The 21487-nt window shown below is 36.6% G+C and overlaps 1 protein-coding gene across 1 annotated transcript in view; it reads left to right on the top strand.

Annotated features, from left to right (window-relative positions):
* atp6v1ba (ATPase, H+ transporting, lysosomal, V1 subunit B, member a) overlaps positions 1–21487 on the top strand; it is a 28643-nt gene that overhangs the window by 1383 nt on the left and 5773 nt on the right. The window contains exons 2-9 of the mRNA XM_084392933.1: positions 11382–11437; positions 12055–12153; positions 12267–12360; positions 12465–12542; positions 13262–13401; positions 18494–18595; positions 19341–19438; positions 19523–19646. Of these exons, the coding sequence (XP_084249059.1) occupies positions 11382–11437; positions 12055–12153; positions 12267–12360; positions 12465–12542; positions 13262–13401; positions 18494–18595; positions 19341–19438; positions 19523–19646 (791 nt within the window). The remainder of the gene's footprint in view (positions 1–11381; positions 11438–12054; positions 12154–12266; positions 12361–12464; positions 12543–13261; positions 13402–18493; positions 18596–19340; positions 19439–19522; positions 19647–21487) is intronic.

Genomic DNA, 21487 nt, shown 5'->3' with positions numbered 1-21487 from the left:
GTTCGGAGTAAAATCAACCTTTGGACCATGACCTCGAGCCAACCTATTTGTACTACTGTTACTGTATAAGTTTGGTACCATACTGGGCATTATTAGTGGGGTAATTTACGAGATACATCCTTGGATCCATTAGCGCCTGCACTAAGCCATCCGGCTGACATTTCAAAATAAGCTATAACTTTAATAATGTTCAACCAAGGGAAAAAAGGCTTCTGGGGGGGGTTTGGCTTGAAGGTCATGGTGCAAAGGACCCTAGGTTGATTTTACTCCGAACCATCCCTTCAAGGAGTGCTTTTCATTCCTTTCCATCATGTCTATTTAAATTGAATTTTTAACACGCCTCTCTCAGTCTGACTCTTGTAATTTCCATTACTTGTCAAGGGTTTTGTTGTCAAGTTGTTTGCCTTGTCAGCCGCCACCTAATAGCACATCGCAAATCGGTTAAAACCCTATGAAAAGCGCGGTTTCTTTCCTGTGTTGACATATTTCCTATTAAGTTTGAATGTGACACATTAAAGGGTTCACCTGTTTTCCTATTTGGTGGTAGGTGGTATTAGGGGGAGGGGCATTCTCATTCTTGAGTGTTTGATTGGACAAAGTGCTGTAGTGCAGGATGAGTCATCAACATTTATAGTGTGACCTCTCAGACTGTACATTTGAAGTCTTAATATATGCTAAAAGTGTATTTTGCACTAGTTTTATGTAGTGCAGTGCAACATGTATATTTGTTTGGTCAGTTTTGAACCTGAATTTGCAGTGATATGGAAAACCCAGTGAGAAGCAATAGTTGGTCAAATAGAGGAAGTAGAGCTTAGGTATACTTGAACATATTTTTTTGTTCCAGTTGCAAAATTGTGTATTTTCCTCCAACCCCCCCCCCCCCCCTTTTTTTTTTTTTGTCATTCACTTACACTAGCATTCACAAAATTTGGTCTTGCTATGATTTTTTTTAAAAACGTTTTTGAATAAATTTTGAAAAATACAGCAAAACAGTATGGAATATTATTAAAATAACTGTTTTCTATTTGAATATATGTTAAAATGTAATCTATTCCTGTGGTTTCAGCATCATTACTCCAGTCTTCAGTGTCACATGATCCTTCAGAAATCATTCTAATATTCTGATTTGGTATCAAGAAACATTTTTTAATGTTGAAAACAGTTGTCCTTCTTGATATTTTAGTAGAGACTGTGATACTTTTCAATTTATATCAATACATTTTTTTTTTTTCATGAATTGCTTAAAAAAAGAAATGGCCTCAAACTGCCATTGAGATTTTTTTCGTGGTCTCGTGATTTAGTCCTGCTTAAAATTGCAGAGGAAGTGTGTATTTCTCTTATGGGGAAGTAGGCATCATATGAGCCTGAAACATTCAGGCTGAGAAGATCTGAACTCTGAAGGTTTTTTCCTATTCTATCTCTTATATGTAAGTGTAGATTTGTCGTTGTTTTTTAGTTTTCTTTCCTTCTTATAAATAATAGCCTACATTTTGTTCTCTGAATTCTTCTCGAAACCTCAAAACATCCTGCATTCAACCTGCTGAAACGTCAGATGACTCCGCACAGTCATAATGTGTTACCGGCATCTCTTCGATAACATAATTTGACTCTTGTGTATGATGTTTCAGCAGTTGAGTGGTTAATTTTGTTTACCCCTTTAATGGAGAACCTTGCAAAAATTACAGCTCGTCTGACATCTTTCTCTCAATTTTTTTTCCCCCTTCATGTGGATTATTGATGTTATTCAGTGTAAATCTCATTAATTTAGACCTCGAAAAACACACTGTCTCACAGAGGAGCACAGGTAGCGTGTTTTCTTTTTTTCGAAGAGTGTCAAAGGAAAGCTCAGGCTGAAAGCCTCTTAGCAAACCAGGAAGAAAATAAATGACTTAATGGAAGAATTGAAGCCTTCCCTTCTGAAAGCCAAAGAAGCTGCATGCGTAAAGACCCCCGATCTGATCCGCCCCCAGCATACTGTTAAAAAAAGCTTCTCTAATGTAGGCATGCCAGATAGCAGCACCATTTTGTGCCTCATCAGTGGCAGAGTGCATGCTGATAGTGGGCTGTGATTGAAGGCAATGAAGACTGATGGGAAGGCAAACACATAGATCTGTACCCATGAGTCCTTGCAACGCCTGATATGCCGTCACAGTCAAGAGGTCCGTGTCCGTCAGCGCAGGTCTGATTGGTCCTGCTTTGTCCTTAGAAAAGGCTGAAAAACACAGAGAAAAGACCTTCAAGTTTAAAACTTTTAAATCTCAAATTTAAAAAAAAGAAACTAAAATTGAGGCCATTGAAAGGGAGTAGCGGCCGGAAAGTATTTTGCCATTTTGTCACCAAATGTTTGGTATGTAGAGAATACAGATTTAAAGTATATCAAATATTTGCAATTCAATTACGCTCTTTGTTTTTTTCATTTTTTTTTTCATGTATTTTTCTGTTTCCCAACACTTTTGTCGGCTGGTGTGTTTAAATACTTTATTAGCATTCTTATGCCCAGTCAAATTTCTAAGATGCCTGAAGAAACAAACAAACAAAGTCAACGTACAGTGCATTCATCTTTTCTGTGGAAGTAAAGGCCTTTTTTGTCTTAATCACGTCATTTGCAACAAAAGCAATTAACCCAGACTGTCTGTTCGCTTTGTTTTAATGCTGAATAGACGTTTAAATGTGCTGAAAAGACATTCAGCACGGTAATGGTATTTCTGTGAAGAAACAATTACCCGTAATGACATGGTTATAAACAAATCTTTCAGATGTCACAGCCCTCCTTTATTTTATCCACTGTTTCCTGTTGCTAATCCTTTTGTCCGCCTGTAATTAATCAATTGTCGTGACAGTGAAAAAGAAAGCCCGCGGTGGGCGTTCGACTTCATCTTGCCATCAAAGAAAAGTAAATGAAAGACGAGTATAGAACAGTCAACTTTCAAAAATAGTATCCAAGTATATAAAATTATGGGCTACTTAAATTGAATAGAAAAAAAAAAAAAATCCTTTTTATTCCATTATGCACGTCACATATGACACACTATTTTTCTTTACACAACTAGTTCACAACTGGGTCTATCTTAAATGCATATTATAATTTTTTTGTTGCTATTGTGTGTTTCTATGAAAATTTATAGTCTTTATTGTGTATATTTCACTGTTTACCTCATTGTATTTGTATAATATATATATTTTTAATGATTATCTATCTATCTATCTATCTATCTATCTATCTATCTATCTATCTGTCTATCTATCTATCTGTCTCTCTATGGCTCTGTATCTATCTATCTATCTATCTATCTATCTATCTATCTATCTAATCGCTTATTTATTTACTAAGGATGTGTAATAGCCTACATGTTCTTTATTTTAACTAAAATAGATGAAATGTATCATTTATTAACTTATAATTATTTTAATTTGTAATTATATTAATTTATATTATTTCAGATATTAAGATGTTTACATTTTGTGGATAATAATTTATATTAAATATTTACATAAAAATGACTTCTAAAATGGTTCATAGAGATGCAGAAAGTCTGCTAATTGTCTATTGTTGTCTTATGCAGTTTTAAATATGTATTTTACATAAAGATGCATTTTATTGCACAGTGTATTACATGTAGGCCTACATAAAATAAAAGCTGTCAAATGCGCTATTAACCCGTGAACTTTTGTTTACAGTTTTATGTATCTATGTTTTAAAATATGTAAGATATTAGAAAGTTTCTTGATTTAAAATATCTTGTCTGGTTTCCAACGTCAAAGTAACTTGAGTACGCCATCCACATCGACTCTAATATGATATATGACAAACAAGTGTAAACTTGGCTTGTCATAGGGGGCCCGCTATGGACTTTTGTTATAGATCTGTTGCTAGGCAGCGTACGGGTGAAAACCCGCCTATCCCTGCAAATCACTCTCAAACTGTTGCAGTAGCATTACGGCTGTTTCGATCTATTGTAACTGCACCACTTTGCAACCTCTCCTCGAGAGGCAGTGGGGTTAACCAGCTGTCTCAGTTTAGCTGTCACCCCTTCAGTCTGCATCCCGCCAGGAAACACACACAGATTACAGCTCTTCCCACCGTTACCCCCCCACACACACACGTACACACACACACGCAGTCGTCTGATTACACACGACCCAATCAGTGCATGCGTGTGGGGAGTCCTCCGTTACAGCCTCTGCTTCTACCTGTGGGGTTAAAAGCATTCCTGTTTGATGGGGGTGTCAACACTGTGGAGGTCTTTGTTAGGACAGATGAACAGCCACAATTATGTGTGTGCCTGTCTTTATTAGACTGTCTGTGTGTTGCATGCAGGTCTTGCTTTTGTTTATTTTTGTAGGGGACTTTTTTTGTTTGGTAGGTTTGATAGCATGTCAAGTTCATTCCTTTTCTCTCGTCCCATTTAATCCTGATGTCATTGTCACGCAATTCCAAACAATGTAACTTCAGACGGGGACTTTGCGTCTCTTAAATGGCGCTAAAAGAGGGCATTACATTATTATTTTGGTAGCATTTTACAATAAGGTTTCATTTGTTACCATTAGTTAACTACATTAATGTTAATCTCAACATTTTCTAATATGTGATTTAAAATCAAAAGTTGTATCTGTTAACATTATGAACCAGAACTAACATGAACTAACAGTTATAATTAATGTTAACAAAGCACTGTAACGAATGTTTTGCTAATTGTTAGTTAATGCACTAACCTTAACTTATGGAACCTTATTGTAAAGCGTTACCATTATTTTCTATTAACAGAGCCTGAACTAAATGAAAAACATGGCAAACTTTGATTTATCTTGCATTTTTATATTATAATGAATTTATTTGTTATTTTATAATTTAACGTTTCAATTTCAATATTTAATACTTTGTTCATTTTATAATTTTTTTTTAGTTTTAGTAACTTTTCAGTTCACAATGACACTAAAATGTTCTGTAAGGGAAGGTTCATATTTAATTATCTAGCACTTATGGGTTATTCAAAAAGGCTATAATCATGTGTTTGTGCGTAAAGCCATGAAGGCCCTCCAAACAATATCTTTAGTTTGTCATTAATATTTTATACATTGGAAATGATCATCTTTCATTTTTCGATTTTGCTCAATTTATTTTGATACGTAGTCTGCTAAATCAAAAACTGCCCTTTTGAGTGTGTTGCACATTGTGCTGTCAGTGCCATAATTGGATTCCCTCTGTTAGCATTGAAGTCCTAGAGAATACCATCAAGGTCCCCTGTGAGCTCTGATTCACTGTCTTTCATATATGTCTTTCTATTGGTCATCCAACGTTTCTCTTTTTTTTTGCATTTTTGCATTTTTTTTGGTCCCACAGTTTTTGCATTTGTTCAGTGTGTTTCTGAATTGGCATAACATTGAGTTTAGAATCCAGCAGCTATTATATGTCTTTACAGGACTGCAGCTGCAATTATTGTCATGAAAATCATTTTTATTTTCACAGAAATGTGATAATGTGTGTTTAATCAAAAGCACAGTATACGTACGCTTTGTGCCATTTATGTTGGCGGCGACAGGTCGTATTGAACATTGTCCGTACTTGCAGAATAGCTGCGTAATTTATAGTGTTTTGGCAGGCGGTTTGTTTAATTCTACCATTGAACATTTGCTCACTTATACAGCTTAAACAGTCTGTTCGTTATTCTCTCAGTCAGAAGAGGTGTCATATCAAACTATTAGTCATTTCAGAGTCTCCAAATTATGAATACGAGTTATAAAGCCATTGTGCCAACATTGCAGGTCTGCGACAAAATCCACTTTCAGTTGCTGATTTTGGATTTTGTGTCCACAATTGAAATTTCCTAAATGCACAAATGAGATTTGTTTTTTTTTTTTTTTCTTAGAATTGCTTTAGAAAAAATCAAATCGTTCCTGTCTTGTCAGTCTACATTTTCAAACCTTGAATGGATACCACTCTCCCCTCCGACAGGATCAGTCTTTTTCAGTTACGGTATCAAAGACACCCAATGTCTCCGAATTCATTATCAAATCTTAATATGTGGGCCTTACGGGGTAAGTTTAGCGGGTGTCATGGTGGAATTGTGTGAGGCTTGTTTGTCTGTTTAATGACAGTTGCATTTTTGTCCATCTGATCCCAAACATGGGGCAATTAGCACTCTCTTTTATAGCGTCTTATGGGAAACCACCATGTGGATGCTCTGCAAAAAAAGAAAAAGAAGAAATGCAGGAGGATGTGCGTGAATGAGAGAAGCCTGGCACCTTTGCCTGCGCTTTTGTATCGTTAATTCAGTTTCAGCGCAACGCTACCGGCCGGCCCAAAAACGCCTGTCCCACCGTGCACCCCCTCCCTCCCCGTCAGCGCTTCTCTTTCACAGCAGAAATGGAAATGTGTTGGAATGCTCCATGCCTCCTTTCAGCACCACTTGAATGGGCCCTTTAGTATTTCACACCAAGGTGTCCTTCAGGGCGCGGGGTCAGGCTACCAAAACAGCTTCTACCGCCGGATTAGAACCAATTAACATCTCGGTACACAATAGGGCCTGGCAGCTCCACAGGCCTCACGTTGACCCGCGCTGGTGTTGCATGCCTAGCCCTCGGACTGGCGCACTCAAACTCAAGTGTCCTGGGAGGGGTGGGGAAAGTTTTTCAAGCCTAATGGGAAATGTTGCTACTTCACACCATGTGAATGTATAGCCATTTTTTAATCTTTATTTTACAAGGCCTCTTATGCGGCACTGAGTCCTCTGTGTGTGGAGTTGAAGTGGGCCGCCATCTTCATCAGAGAGCTGGAAGGCGATTGGCTCATGGTTCGGCAGGGTTGTTTCATCGCCCTATTTGTAAAAAAATAAAATAATTAGAAGCAATTCGTCTTGCTTAAGATCAGATTTTCCTACTGTGTATTTGTTTTGTACGGCTCGTTTTGTGCCTTTTTTCCAGAGTATTTAGATATAACAAATTTACATTTTTGCTTCCGTTTTTGACTAAAAACTAGCTGCGTCCTGCTTTGGCAGTGCAGATTAGCACATGCGTGTCTTCATTTAGCATTCGTCTAATGTTGTGCACAATATCGGAGCATATCATGAGCTTTGTTTGAGTAAAGATTTCATCTCCTCACTATTTTCCATTAGCAGTTTGCGTTGCGTTCGAGAGACTTTTAAGGGGTTGATGTACAATTATAAGGCCGCAATTTTCCAGCCTCGTAATTATGATCACCTCTCAGTAAATAGACATATGCATCTCCTTTGAAACATATGTGCAATTTGTAGGGTAAGTGTAGCTATTAAATCCATTTTATAAGCACCTCCCTGTGAAGCACATACTGCAATTTGTCTGGGCTGAGGCAAAAAGGACGGAGGGAAGGAAAAGCCATAATGTCTTGAAAAATGATGGAATTTGCAGGAAGCCTGCATTTTAGTGTGTTCGCAAATTTGCCAAACGCATCTGTTTTTGTGTGTTTTGAGAGAGCAAATATTCAGTGTTAGGCTGATTTGACTACTGTTTTTCTTTCACCGTAATAACGGCAATTATGAGACTAATCATTTATTTAGGGAAGATGTGTCGCTCAGGGAATCACAATAATGGGAGCTCAAGTCTTTCACCTGCGCAGCAAATATATTTTTTGTGAGATTTCTTGTTCTATTAGACATATTTAAAAAAAAAAAATTTGGGGGGTATAATAGTAATTTGGATAATCATATTAAAATTCAAATAATTTCATTTCAATATAAGTAAATTAAAGTTGCAAGTAACCGTTTTATTGGGGGCGACCAGTCCAAAACTAGTTGCAAAAGTCAGGTGGCGCAACCAGGAAGTCTGGTGGTGCAACTGCAGTGAAGTAAAAAACATTATTTTAGCTAAGTACATAATACATTTACGGTAAGATTGTCTATTATTATTATTATTATTTCTAATTATTATTATTGTTCTAAAATGTTAAAGATCTTTTACACTTATTAATAATTACTATTATCTTCATTTTATTAAGTGTACTCACATAAAAAAGTAAGGGAAGGACACAGGTAGCGCATTAAAATGATCTGGCTGCAAAAGCATATTTTGCAAAAAGAAAGAGGTCATGAATCTTATTTAGTAGGTATTATATAGTGTTCCATTAAAGTCGCTATGAATTTAATGTTTTGACATTTGATGAATGCATTTTTGATATTTTAATTTAAAGTTCTATACTGACTTAAGCTGATTATTTTTTGGCATCAATATAAAACATGACTTAGGCCTACTTTGTTGTTATTCAATCACCTTTGATTACAGTGTATCTAATCTTTTCCACTGTAGCCTATTCCAGTTCCTACGTTATGAATGTGATTTACTCTTTATTCTATCTATATAGATATATATTTATGTAATTAATAATGACAGTGAATATGCTGAATGCTGGATTTTTTCCTTTCATTTCAATGTTGTCAGGTGGTGCAACCATGTACATTTTTGATTTAAACCAACAAATAATAGGTCAAAGTGATCAAATGTCTCAAATAGATTGTGAAAAGTTATTAATGCATTTACTAGTATACTTGTATGATTATTTTTCTGTTTTAAAAAATAAAAATCAGATGCTAAAGATACTAAATACCTGGCCACTAGAATGCAATAATTATAAATTAATATGCATAAATTACACAACCACAAAATAATTATGCGTAAGCACTGTAGACACTCTAAGGGTTACTTTGCTAAGATTTCACAATACAATTTGGAATATATATTTATAAATATTTGGTTTTACCACCTGACAAAAAAACTATTGAACAATTGAAACTTGTTTAAACACATTGTTCCTGACTTAAAAACATGCATTACATCAATTTTGAAAAGATTTTTTAAAAAGTACTACAGGACAGATGAAGAGAGGAAAACGCAACAGACGTCTGTCGTTTGGTAACTGTGACGCTATTTGTTAGAGCAGGGGGCCTCATTACACGTCTTAGTTCTTCCTTTGTTTATGTATATATATATTTTTTATGAAGACAAAGATAGAACACAAATATAAAGCCATAAAGAAAAATAACTGAAAAGGGTAACAACAACAAAAAGGATGGAACCACGTTTCTCTCTTTTACTCTTCCTTTTCTCCTCAGCCAGTAAGGAAAGTCACGATGTGCAGGTGTGTGTGTGGGAAACGGCAATAGTGCATTGACAAATTATTCTGCTTTCTGAAGCCCTAATTAGTGGCATAGTGTCTGCTCCCCGTGGGGCTGCTGTGCTGGGCGTTAGAGACGGTCCATTCTTATTTCCTACTGCCTTTGATATCAGACCGCAGTCTGATGGCGTACACAAAACCGACACACTGGGGCGTGATGGACGACCCAGAGCAGACAAAGCCGACTCTTCTCCATCTAGCATGCACTATCTCTTCTCTTTCACACGTATACACACACGCTGAAACAAAGTGAAAGGACACACACCAAATTGGCTCCTGTGACAGGGCGGCTAATGTTTTCCCATGCAAAGTAAAAGGCCAAAGTATGAGACCACACCCTCTGCTCCTAATGACGGCCCACCCTGAGCATGCACCTGGACCCTGGACCAAAAACAAAAATACTTGCTCATAGGGGTGTGCGATATCACGATTTTTGATCTTCAACGATCTGCTTTTGAAGAAATTTCGTATTATTGGTCTACAGTGTACATTCTATCAGTTGCAGTTCTGGAGCCTCCGTCCCAATATACTGTACAACGCGACATACATTCACATCACATATTAATGCATAAGGTAGGGTTACACTCCCATTGCAGTTAATCACAATCACGAAAGTTTATTATTTGCATGCATTTTAAATCCTTGCCGGTTTTATTCATTTAATTCGCAGGTTGTTCTGACAAGCTTTTCACAGCGTACACTAATAAACCTACTGCCACTCGTCATTAATGTTAAACAAACAACAAAAGACTTAAGAGAAAATCACTTACTGCTTAGTATAAAGTTACACTTAATAACTTTTTTTAATAATAATAATAATATTTTTGACATTTATTAAATGTCTTACTTGAATACTACTGTTAAATACACAGATAAAATAATGAAATAAAGATTTTCATCTTCGCCCACCCCTACTTTGGCCTTAATTGTCTGTCATTAATTTTTGTTACCTTGTAAAACTACATTTGTAAAATGGGAAAATTAGTTTGGCTGTACTGCTTAGTCACTTGCAAAGTAGTAAAACCAAAATGAAAAATTTGGGATTGAATCGTGATTTTCCTGAAAATTGTGATATGATATTTTTGCCATATCGCCCACCCCTACTTGCTCATACTGATCTGGGCTGGTTGGGGAGAGATTGTAAAAAACAAAACAAACAAAAAAACAGTGTATCTGTACAAATAATTACATTAGTTCTTTAAAATAAAAAATATATATATTAAAAAAGCTCATATTGATGAAATTAAAAATCAAGACTAGTTTTTATTTTCTTGCTTCTACATGATTACACCAATAGATTAGGCTGAAAAGAATGTATTGTGACATGTTGCAGGTCAGACTAGAACCTGCCTTACTCATATGAGCACCACAGCTCCAACAATTAGCAGAATTTCTTTCCTCCATCTGATGTATTTGTTGTTATATTTGGGGCATACTATGCCTGATCTCTGAGTCATAGTTTGTTAAAGACAGACTGTCCAAGAGTGATTCAGGAGTCACATGAACCCCGGTCATGTTGGAAAAAAAGAGCGTCATCTTAAAGTCACTTCTGTGCCCCACTCTGCTTGGCCTGTTCGACCCAAAAGATAGTTATTTCTGTCTCCCTAAAATTAATGTAATGGTTTATAGGCTGTATGAGACTTTTTGGGCCCCTGGAACCATCATAAATCACCATAGTCTGAGGCAAGTAATTGTCCCTCACGGAACAGAGTGAAGATGTCGTCCCCCATCGTGACATCTGCCGAAAAAGCTGCCTTGAATGTGCTAACTATGTTCTTGTAGCCCTGACATTTGGACATGGAAATTTATGAAAGCCATTTAGAATACTCCAGTAAAGGTCACTGTGTACAATTAGATGCACAGGTGTCAAGAGAAAGAGTCCTCATTTCCATGTGATTGTGGGCTTTTGTAGCAAATATCATGCACTTTATTGGTCACAGCGTGTTTTTGTGTGTGTGTGTGTGTGTGTGTGTGTGTCTGTCTGTCTGCAGTGCACTCATGCTTGTCAAGAAGACATGCAGCAACCTAGAATCAATAAAAGTTTCCCATGTATCTGTTTAGTAATTGCATGTTTACTATTCGGGGCGTCTCAAATGGTCAAATAAAAATGCAAATTGAAGGTGTACATTTTAATATTAATTATGAGGTGTTATACAGCATCCTTTCCAAGCAGTACTGATTCTGTAAAAAGGTTTATTGTGTATATTTTTATGTTTTGTGTTGTTTTTGTCTTCCTCAGCCTACTCCACTGTGTCTGGTGTAAATGGGCCACTGGTTATCTTGGACAATGTCAAAGTAAGACCTATTTCCATGTTTTAACATGTAAAGTATCTCAAAATATGAGAAGATTTATTCTTTCTTTCTCTAATTATTAGTCAAGACAATGCAAAAATTAAAATAAAAAAAGTCCTAGCTTTCATATGTAAAAGAAACAGGAAAGAAGGACAATTTTTCCAACTGAAGTAAAGAAAAGAAAAAAGAATAATTTTATAGTTAAACTTTTGAACATTAGATTTTGGATTTATTCATTTGTATTGGTCATTTATGTTTAAGTAAGACCATGCATTACTTTATTCATTCATTTTATTATTATTATTTGTAATTTATTCCTGTGATGACAAAGCTGAGTTTTCAGCATCATTACTCCAGTCTTCAGTGTCACATGATCCTTCAGAAATCAGTATAATGTGATGATTTGCTGCTCAAGAAAAATTTCTGATTATTATCTTTGTTAAAAACAATTTTTTTTTTGTAACAATGTACGTCTTTACTGTCACTTCTGATTAATGAATCATTGTTAAATAAAATATTAAATTTTTATAATATTTTCTTTCCCCCAAAAAAACTGAACGAGTTTGAATGGTAGTATATATTGATCCTCTTCTTCATATTTCTTTGTTGTCCTCCTCTAGTTCCCACGTTATGCAGAGATTGTGCACCTCACCTTACCTGATGGGACCAAGAGGAGCGGGCAAGTTCTGGAGGTCGTTGGCACCAAAGCTGTCGTCCAGGTGCACTGAAATCATGTTTTTCTTTTAAAATCTAATTATTCTCTATAAATATTTGTTAGAGTCCGTACTTATAGTATCATAACTGGAAAATATTTGCATTTTGTGCCCATCAGGTGTTTGAAGGAACCTCAGGTATTGATGCTAAGAAGACCGCATGTGAATTCACTGGTGACATCTTGCGCACACCTGTGTCTGAGGATATGCTTGGTAAGCATGTGACTAATGCTCGTGCAGCCTATGTAATCATTGTATTTATGTGTCTTCTACATAACCAATACAGATGTCATGAAGAACTTGTCATTTTATTTCAGGACGTGTTTTCAACGGGTCTGGTAAACCCATTGACCGGGGTCCTACTGTTCTGGCTGAGGACTATTTGGACATCATGGGTAAGAGGTTTCTTTTTTTAGGCTTTATATAACATTTGCAGGAACAAGTGTCTTCTTGAGAGGCGCATAGATGACTGAGCAATACTGTGATCTCATTTACTCTAAATGTTGGGTCTTTTTGGTAACAAACTGATTTTAAAATTTAGCCGCACAGCTTTACCAATTAGGCTACCACGAGCCGTGCTAAATGTTCTTTTTCAGCGCGTGCTCAGTTTGTCTGCAGCTTAGTTGAAAGGCCAGGAACATGTTTATAAATGCCTAAAATTCCTCCTTGTTAATATTTGAATATTTTGAGAGATTGAAAGGGAATTTTTGTGTGCTTTTTAAGCCATTTACTGACCTCATGACCCTGATCTCTGCTAAGCTGAAATGGCAAAGGTGAGCCTTTGAGCTATCAAAGGTATACAATGGGGACTCAAAGCAACGTTTGAATGAGCCAAAGGGATAAGAGGGGGCATAATAAAAGGTTGATCAGGCCTCAAGGTCACACCACTCCAAATGGTGTGTAGAACGCTGATATGCCTTAACGAGAAAACATTTTTCTAAAATATAAGCCTTGATCATTTGCCATGAGTGGTCAATGTGGATAGTTTTGACTAAAGAAAATCTTTTTCCTTCTTTAGAAATAGAAGTTGTACCTTGTAGCCTTGTAGACTCAAAAGTACCAGATTTGCTTTCTGCTCATGTGAGATCACTGTTCTCACTTTGATTCCTCTTAGGTCAGCCCATCAACCCTCAGTGTCGTATCTACCCTGAGGAGATGATTCAGACTGGCATCTCTGCTATTGATGGCATGAACAGTATTGCCCGTGGGCAGAAGATCCCCATCTTTAGTGCTGCTGGACTACCACATAATGAGGTGTGTTTAACTCATTACACAACAGAAGTTATTGCTCTGCAGGTTGGCTAAGACTTTTCTTAGGCTGATATCTAGATTGTGTAAAATTATCAAATTGATTGTGTAAAATAATCAAATTATATAATTTAATATCATTCCCTGACACCATTACAATTATTGGATGACTTATCGAAAATGAAGTAAATTTTTTCGTTTTTATATTTTGAGGCGTGGTTTGTTAATATAATATAGGCTAATATAATATAATATAATCAATACTCAAAAACATAAATTGTGTGTTATCCATTTTAGAGGCTGGCTGTACACTTTTTTTTTTTTAAATGACTATTACTTCTGTTTATTGGTCAAATGGACATGGCTAAGCTTAATGATATTTGGCCTTTTTTGAGATTATTGTCTGACCATTATATTGTTTTACAACTAGCATACATTTCTTTACAATGATAGCATCAAAATTGCAATTTTTAAAACACTAAGGAGGCTCGACACAACATGAAACTGCTTGAAGTTTCACCAGGGGCCCTACATATGAACTTGAGAATTGACAACATTGTTTGTGTACACAAAGTTTACTAAAAATAAAGGTTTTGTACGACTCACTTTATCAGTTAGTGTTTCCGGTGGCTGGAATTTTTGTCAGTCAATCTCCGAATGCAACGTAACATGAGGAAAGTAAAGATGGAAAGCTCAGTTCATTACGTTGCATTCGGAGATCGACTACTTATGACAAGTAGTAGCCGCCGGAAACACTAACTGATAAAGTGTACTTCAAGCACAGTTTCATGTTGTGTCGAGCCTTCTTAGTGTTTTAAAAATAGCGATTTTGATGCTATCACTGTAGTGCCCCTAGCACTCCCATTCAAAAGGCATTTTGACTGAAAACGAAAATACGGTCAATCTTAAAAGTGGCGTTTCCATTCTGATTATGCTTTTACACGAATGTTTGACTCGTTTAGAGTAACAAAAATAGCCTAGGTTGCAATTTGGCGAGAGTTACCCTTTAAGCAGGACCTAGATTCACCTTGTTTTTGCATTCATCCAGCCAGATTTTTTACTTTCTTCGAAATGCTCCACAGGAATCTGTCTTTATCCAGAGCTCAATTCAGGAACCGATGATACAATACAGACCATGCTGCTTGCCAGTGTGTTTTAATTATTTTAATGAAACCTAGAGGGATTTATTTAAATTCCCTCATTTGAAGTGTTGTGATCAAATTTAGCACTTTATTGTGTAGCACTGAGGCAGCCACAGTTCCATTTTCTGTATTATGCTCGCGAGCGAGACAAGGCTGTGTGATTAACGTTAATTTGAGAGGGATCTGTAATTGATTTCAGCCTGTGGCGTTTCTGTGGAAACAGTGAGGTGGGTCAGGGTTCGTTTCATCACATTCTCTTCTCGTGTGAATGTGGGAAGAACCGGTATGATTTCGAGAGCTCTAGAGTACGCAAACAAAACCAACCACTTAGTAATGATCAATACATCCAGAACCTGCTCAAGGTCACATGGTTTGTTTAGTTCCAAGATAAGTGTAATGTCCTGGCTGAACTAAATGATGAGAACTACAAATGATTCGTAAGGGATGACGTAAATTTGTTGGCCAAACCCGGAAGTTAGCATCACACTGGTTCCCTCGACAAAAACCCAATACGATTTTTCACAAAAAATAAGCTCTGTGTTCAACAAAGGTTTATGATAGCTGCATGTTTTGTCCATCAAGATAATTTTCACAAATGAACACAACTTTTATGAATTTTGAAGCCTAAATACAATCAGCAGAAAAATATAAAAACCTAATCTTAGGCTATGAACGAACTACACCATGGTTGCTCGACTTCAGTGTCAACTGGTGTGTTTTATTGTAGAATGAAACGTGAAAATACTTCGATCTTGTGTTCACTGACCACAGAACTTATTTCATTCTTTTAACCAAAATCCCGTTGACTTCGGAACGATGGAACCATAAGTGCTTAAATGCTACAATTTTTCTCGGTTTTGGCCTACAAAAATCCATCATCCCTACAGCAATCTATTGAGTAAGAAGGTCAATTATTACTATTTTCTACTATTTTGTATCATAGTCAAGTTCAATAGTCTATTGTTCAATAGCCAAGTTCAATAGTTTGGTTTCATAATTATAATTAATTTTGTATGATGAAGGTTTTGTGAAGTAGTTTGTTAGTAAGGTCAAATCATTTCTAAACCTCAGTGCCATCATTTCACCCTCAGTTTAGGTGCTGTTTTGAGATATTGTTTAGAATTATAAAATTACAGCGACCCAACTTTAGTCAAGTGCCTCAAACCTTCAAACACGTGTCATTTGCCAAGTAAATGCTCTGAAGTCCAAGGAAGAAAATAAATAATTCTCAAAGCATTGCCTATTATTTCTATTATGTGTGCTTTCATTTGTCTGTATATTTTGCAGTGTTTTAAGGGCTTTGTGCAAAGGACATGAGGACTTTTTTTCCCAGGGCCACCCAAAATTTTGTTTCTTTCTTTTTCCTTAAAGGGATATTTCTCCCAAAAATGAAAAATTCTTTCATTAATTACTCACCCTGAAATTAAATCTGAGAGATGAAATCTGAGAGCTTTCTAAACTTTGTAAAACTAATCCATATGAATTGAGCAGTTTAGTCCGAAAATTTCTGAAGAGACACGATCACTTTATATGATGAACAGATTGAATTTAGGCTTTAAATTCTCTTTATGAACTTTTTGATGTGTCAAAGTGTCAGTTGCGTAGCTGTCAATGGAGGGACATAAATCTCTCAGATTTCATCAAAAAGATCTTTATTTGTGTTCTGAAGATGAACGAAAGTCTTACGACTTTGGAACGGCACGAGGATGAGTAATCATGACAGAATTTTCATTTTTTGGTGAACTATTCCTTTAATGCTTTTGCTACATGAACAGGACATTTATTTAGTAAATATTGTCTTGTCAGACAGTTATGAATAAATAGTACATAATCATTTTGAAATATTTATATCAAATATATATATCATGTAAATGTTTTATACCAAAATATATGTGATATGGTTTTTATACCAAATGTTTTATCTAAATGACATAACTTATTTTCATTTAAAATATTTGTTTAGGTCCAGTCGCAGATGTTTCAAATCTTTATTAGATGTGCCACTTTATTGCACGACATAATCAGTTTTTGGCAAATGAGGCTTTGTGTACATTTTCTTACTGCAAGCACAATTATTATCTTGTGAATGTCATTGGGTAGCACTGGCTGGTTCACTCAGCCCTGAGATTTTAACAGCTTCTCTCCAAACCATCAACAAGAAAGTTCCCATTAACACCCTTAAGCTCTCTCTCTCTCTCTCTCTCTCTCTCTCTCTCTCTCTCTCTCTCTCTCTCTCTCTCTCTCTCTCTCTCTCTCTCTCTCTCTCTCTCTCTCTCTCTCTCTCTCTCTCTCTCTCTCTCTCTCTCTCTCTCTCTCTCTCTCTCTCTCACACACACACACACACACACACACACACACACACACACACACACACACACACACACACACACACACACACACACACACACACAGGCAATAGTAATAAACCACAACACTTTGGGGCTTTTCACACTATGCTTAACCCTGGGTTTATGTCATTTTAAACCCTGTATTAAGACAACTTTTGACCCTGGGTAAAGAAAGTAGGTTATGAAAACCGGCTCCAGAACAGGGTTAGTCCTGCCCTTGCAGTGCTAACCCTAAATTTAATGGTATACAATGTGAAACTGCTGTGCTAGAATGTTAAAGTGAGTTGAATTAAAGGAACAGGAATACAGTAGCTTCATGAGTTAACAATTACAAGTGTGAAAAGCACATCTGAAATGTTCAAGGCCATCTGAGGGAGCAAACCATCAAATACATGCTTCAAGGAAGGAAGAGTTTTGAACTCTGTCATGGCAACAAGATAAAAAGTTAAAGAATAGTATTGGACTATAGTTTTTCCAGTATATAGGCTGTGAAGAGAGAATAAAGCTCTAGTGATTGTCAGTTATGAAAATATATGATCAAAAGCCAAGATTGAATGGTGTGAACTTCCACCAGCCCAAGTGTAAAGTGAGTTTCAGTGTCTCACTAATGAAGGCGCTGTGCTGTGATATAAAGGTTTCTCGTTTCATTAAACAGGAGTCATGGGGTCACAGTCGGCTTTATCCACTCAGAGAAACAGGTGTTCAGGGTCAGAGTTCAGTCAGGGGTCAGGCCGGATTAGACATCCAGGACCATTACATTAAGTGATAAGCGTGAAATTCCTCATGCTTATAGTCTTAATCTCTTTGTTGCAAATGCACACACAAATAGGCATCCGCACCCATATACAGTACATTACATGTGTAACAAAAGTGTCCTTTTTAATTAAATTCCATTTCCATTCATCAAAGAATACTGAGGAAAAAAAATGCATCATGGTTTCCACACAAATATTAAGCGGCACAACTTTTTTAACATTTATTTTTGGAGTATTTGCTGCTGAAAATTCAGCTTAGCCATCACAGGAATAAATTACATTTGAAAATATATTAAATTGTAAACCGTTTGAAATGTAATAATAATTCACATGTTTTTTTTTATCAAATAATTGCAGCCTTGGTGAAGATAAGGAAGTTCTTTCAAAAATATAAAAAAATCGGTAACACTTTATTTTACCGTGTCATTGTTACATATGTTACATGTAGTTACTATAGTAATAACTATAAATTATGCTTAATTACATGCAACTCTCAACCAAAACCTAATCCTACCCTATCCCTATAGTAAGTACATGTAGTTAATTAATACTACTCAGTACTTAAATGTCTAATTACATTGTAACAACGACACCTTAAAATAAAGTGTAACCAAAAAATCTTGCGGACCCCAATCTTTTGAACGTTATTTGAACTAATAATAAATTAAAATAATTATAGCTTGTGAATCAACTAGTACAGTAGTTTTATGACATGTACTTGTTGATGACCTGAATGTGCCTAATTTCTGTGTATTTTAACGTTATTCCAATTTTTTTTTAAAATTAGGTTCCAAGATAAATCTGATAATGTACAGGGCTAACTAATTTTGGTTCTGTGATTTTTGACTGGTAGATTGCTGCCCAGATCTGTCGTCAGGCTGGTTTGGTTCAGAAATCCAAAGATGTGATGGACTACACTTCAGAAAACTTTGCCATCGTCTTTGCTGCTATGGGGGTGAGTGGTTTTCTGTGTCTTTAATTGTGCCACGGTGTCCAATTATGTGTTTTCGTGCTTGTTTTACTCAAGCTTCCTTGTGTGTTCATTTTCTTTACAATAGTAAATCCTGCTTTACATCTAGGTCTCTATACATGAGTCAAATTCTTGCATGAATTTCAGGATGTTTGTGTTAAATGATCCTCTCAGTGGACGTAATGTAAAATTGTGTCCGTTTTGTGTGAGTGGGTGAATGTTGGTCCTCATAGGTGACTTAATCCTGCTCTTCAGCACCACCTTAACCTTCTGCCCTCAACTGTCTGCTTCCTCTCCAAACCTTTGTTATTGTCACCTGAGTGGCTGCGGTCTGTCCTCTCAGACTGGTATTACCTGCGTCAGGTGTCAGGTTCACCTGTGTATTCAAGTGTGGAGGGCTTCCATTAACCCATGCTTGAAATGTCACTGACCCAGCCTTGTGTCCTGTGGCCGCTGGGCTCCCGGTGCGGACTCAAGGCTAATGCATTCGCTTTTGACACCTTGTAACTCTATATCTTGATTTTATGTGCTGGGTGGTCAAAATATAAAGGGAAAAGGATTTTCCTTCCTTGCAGGAAGTGTACTTCAAGAGGTCATTTTGAACTAAATAGTGGAGATTTTGTTTTAACAATGAACAAGAAATACCTGACATTGTCTGTTTCTCCAGCCTCTAATGAGACTTTGGGTTTGTTTGGCGTTTCAGATGGTTTTTTTTGTTTTTTTATTCCAGGTCAACATGGAGACGGCACGCTTCTTCAAGTCAGACTTTGAGGAGAACGGTTCTATGGACAATGTGTGCTTGTTCCTGAACCTGGCCAACGATCCTACGTGAGAATTCATTTAAATGACCTCCATCCTCTTATGTAATGCATTTTGTATAACATATTGACTATTTTAATGTTTTCTACATAGTATTGAACGCATCATCACCCCGCGTCTGGCTTTGACCACAGCGGAGTATCTGGCTTATCAGTGTGAGAAGCACGTGTTGGTCATCCTCACGGACATGAGCTCCTATGCAGAGGCTCTGAGAGAGGTGAGGACCATATCATATTGATATGCTAGAAGCAAGGGCCTTTTACTTTACCGAAAAGTAAAAAAAAAAAAAGATTAAAAAAACTATTTTAAATAAATGCTGTCTACTTTCATCAAAGAATTGACCATCACACCAACTAGGACTTTAATAACATTGCATTCTAAATACATAGACATTAATATGGAGTTGTGTCCCCCTTTGAAGTTATAACCGCTTCCACTCATATGGGAAGGCTTTCCACAAGATTTTGTATTGCTGTGGGAATTTTTGGCATTTGTAAAGTCAGGCACTGTTGAACAAACACAGAAGTGTGATTTGTCACTCCACAGAACATGTTTCCACTGCAGTAGCAGTGTGCTTTACACCACTGCATCTGACGCTTGGCATTGTACTTGATGTGAGGCTGGCATGCAGCTGCTCAGCCATGAAAACCCATTCTATGAAGCTCCCGCTGCACAGTTTTTGTGCTGATATTAATGTCAGTGGAAGTTTAGAACTTTTCATCTATGGAATCAGCAGAGCGTTGGTGACCATGCGCCTCAGCACTCGGTAATCTCGCTCTGTGACTTTAAGTGGTCTTCCGTTCCGCTTCGTGGCTGAGTTGCTGCTGTTCCTAAATGCTTCCACTTTCCAATAATGCCACTTACAGTTGACTGTGGAATATCTAACAGGGATGAAATTTCACAAACTGACTTGTTTGTGGCATCTAATCACAGTACCATACTTGAATTCACTGAGCTCTTTAAAACGACCAATTTTTTTCCACAAATGTTTGTAAATGCAGACCATAGCTAGGTGTTTGATTTTATACTCCGGTGGCAATGGGTTTGATTGAAACACCCGAATTCAATCATTTTGAGGTGTGTCCCAATACTTGTCCATATAGTGTCTATTAAAATAGAAAACAGTTATTTCAAATTGTAATAATATTTCACAATATTACTGTTCAAAATAAATGCAGCCTTACTGAGCATAGAAGTTGTCCTTTACATATGTTTTTGAAATCCTTCTGGTCACATTTAATCTCGCTTGTAGCATCAAATGATTCAGGGCTTCCACCAGCGCCCCTTCAAAATAAATAAGTATGTGACATCCCAATGAATGCTGCTGTAGTACGCCAAAATGCCCCTATAGACTATAGTGACCTTACCTTAATAAACTGAAGGAATTTTCAGTGTTCCAAGAGGTTTATATTGGTAAGCGGACAAGCTATAAGAACGTTTTCTAACCATGTATGTCTTTATTTATTTAATAAATCTTTTGGAGAATTCAGCCTTTTCAACAAACATGGTGGAAGGTCTCTTTTACAGAGACATAATGCACATGTACCTCAAATAAACAGTCCCTGTTGATATGAAAGCTTTCAAGGGACAAGTAGGTTTTTCTATTAGTTGCAAGGGCAGACAAATCTGCAACACATTCTCTGATTTGTGGGGATGCTTTGTGTAGCCATTTAAATTTCATATTCATATCTGAAATTGAATATATCAGATATTCACTTTCATATCTGCTTAAGCATAATTGACCTTGTCATGTAAATTATCCTAAGTCTCTCTGTCTGGTTTTCTTGTCATTTTATGATTTCCCAGCCATTATACTGTGCACTTCTTAGACTGGATGCACAGCAAACGCATTTATATCGCATTAAATGCATGTATATAACAACCTTACTTAGAGCCTCTCAACTCACATTAGCAATACGAGTTGTTGATTTTGCATGTACAGAGCCATTTCCATCATATCAAATTCCAAATGTTTGGGAGTGAAAACCGCTCAAACATAAAACCGCTATGATGGCTATAAAAGAGCACACTCTCGTGTAACAGAAGGACAGTAACCCC

Source organism: Rutilus rutilus (genome assembly GCF_951802725.1).
Source record: "Rutilus rutilus genome assembly, chromosome: 21".
NCBI classification, from domain to species: Eukaryota; Metazoa; Chordata; class Actinopteri; order Cypriniformes; family Leuciscidae; genus Rutilus; species Rutilus rutilus.
This window is presented reverse-complemented; position numbering and strand designations above follow the sequence as displayed.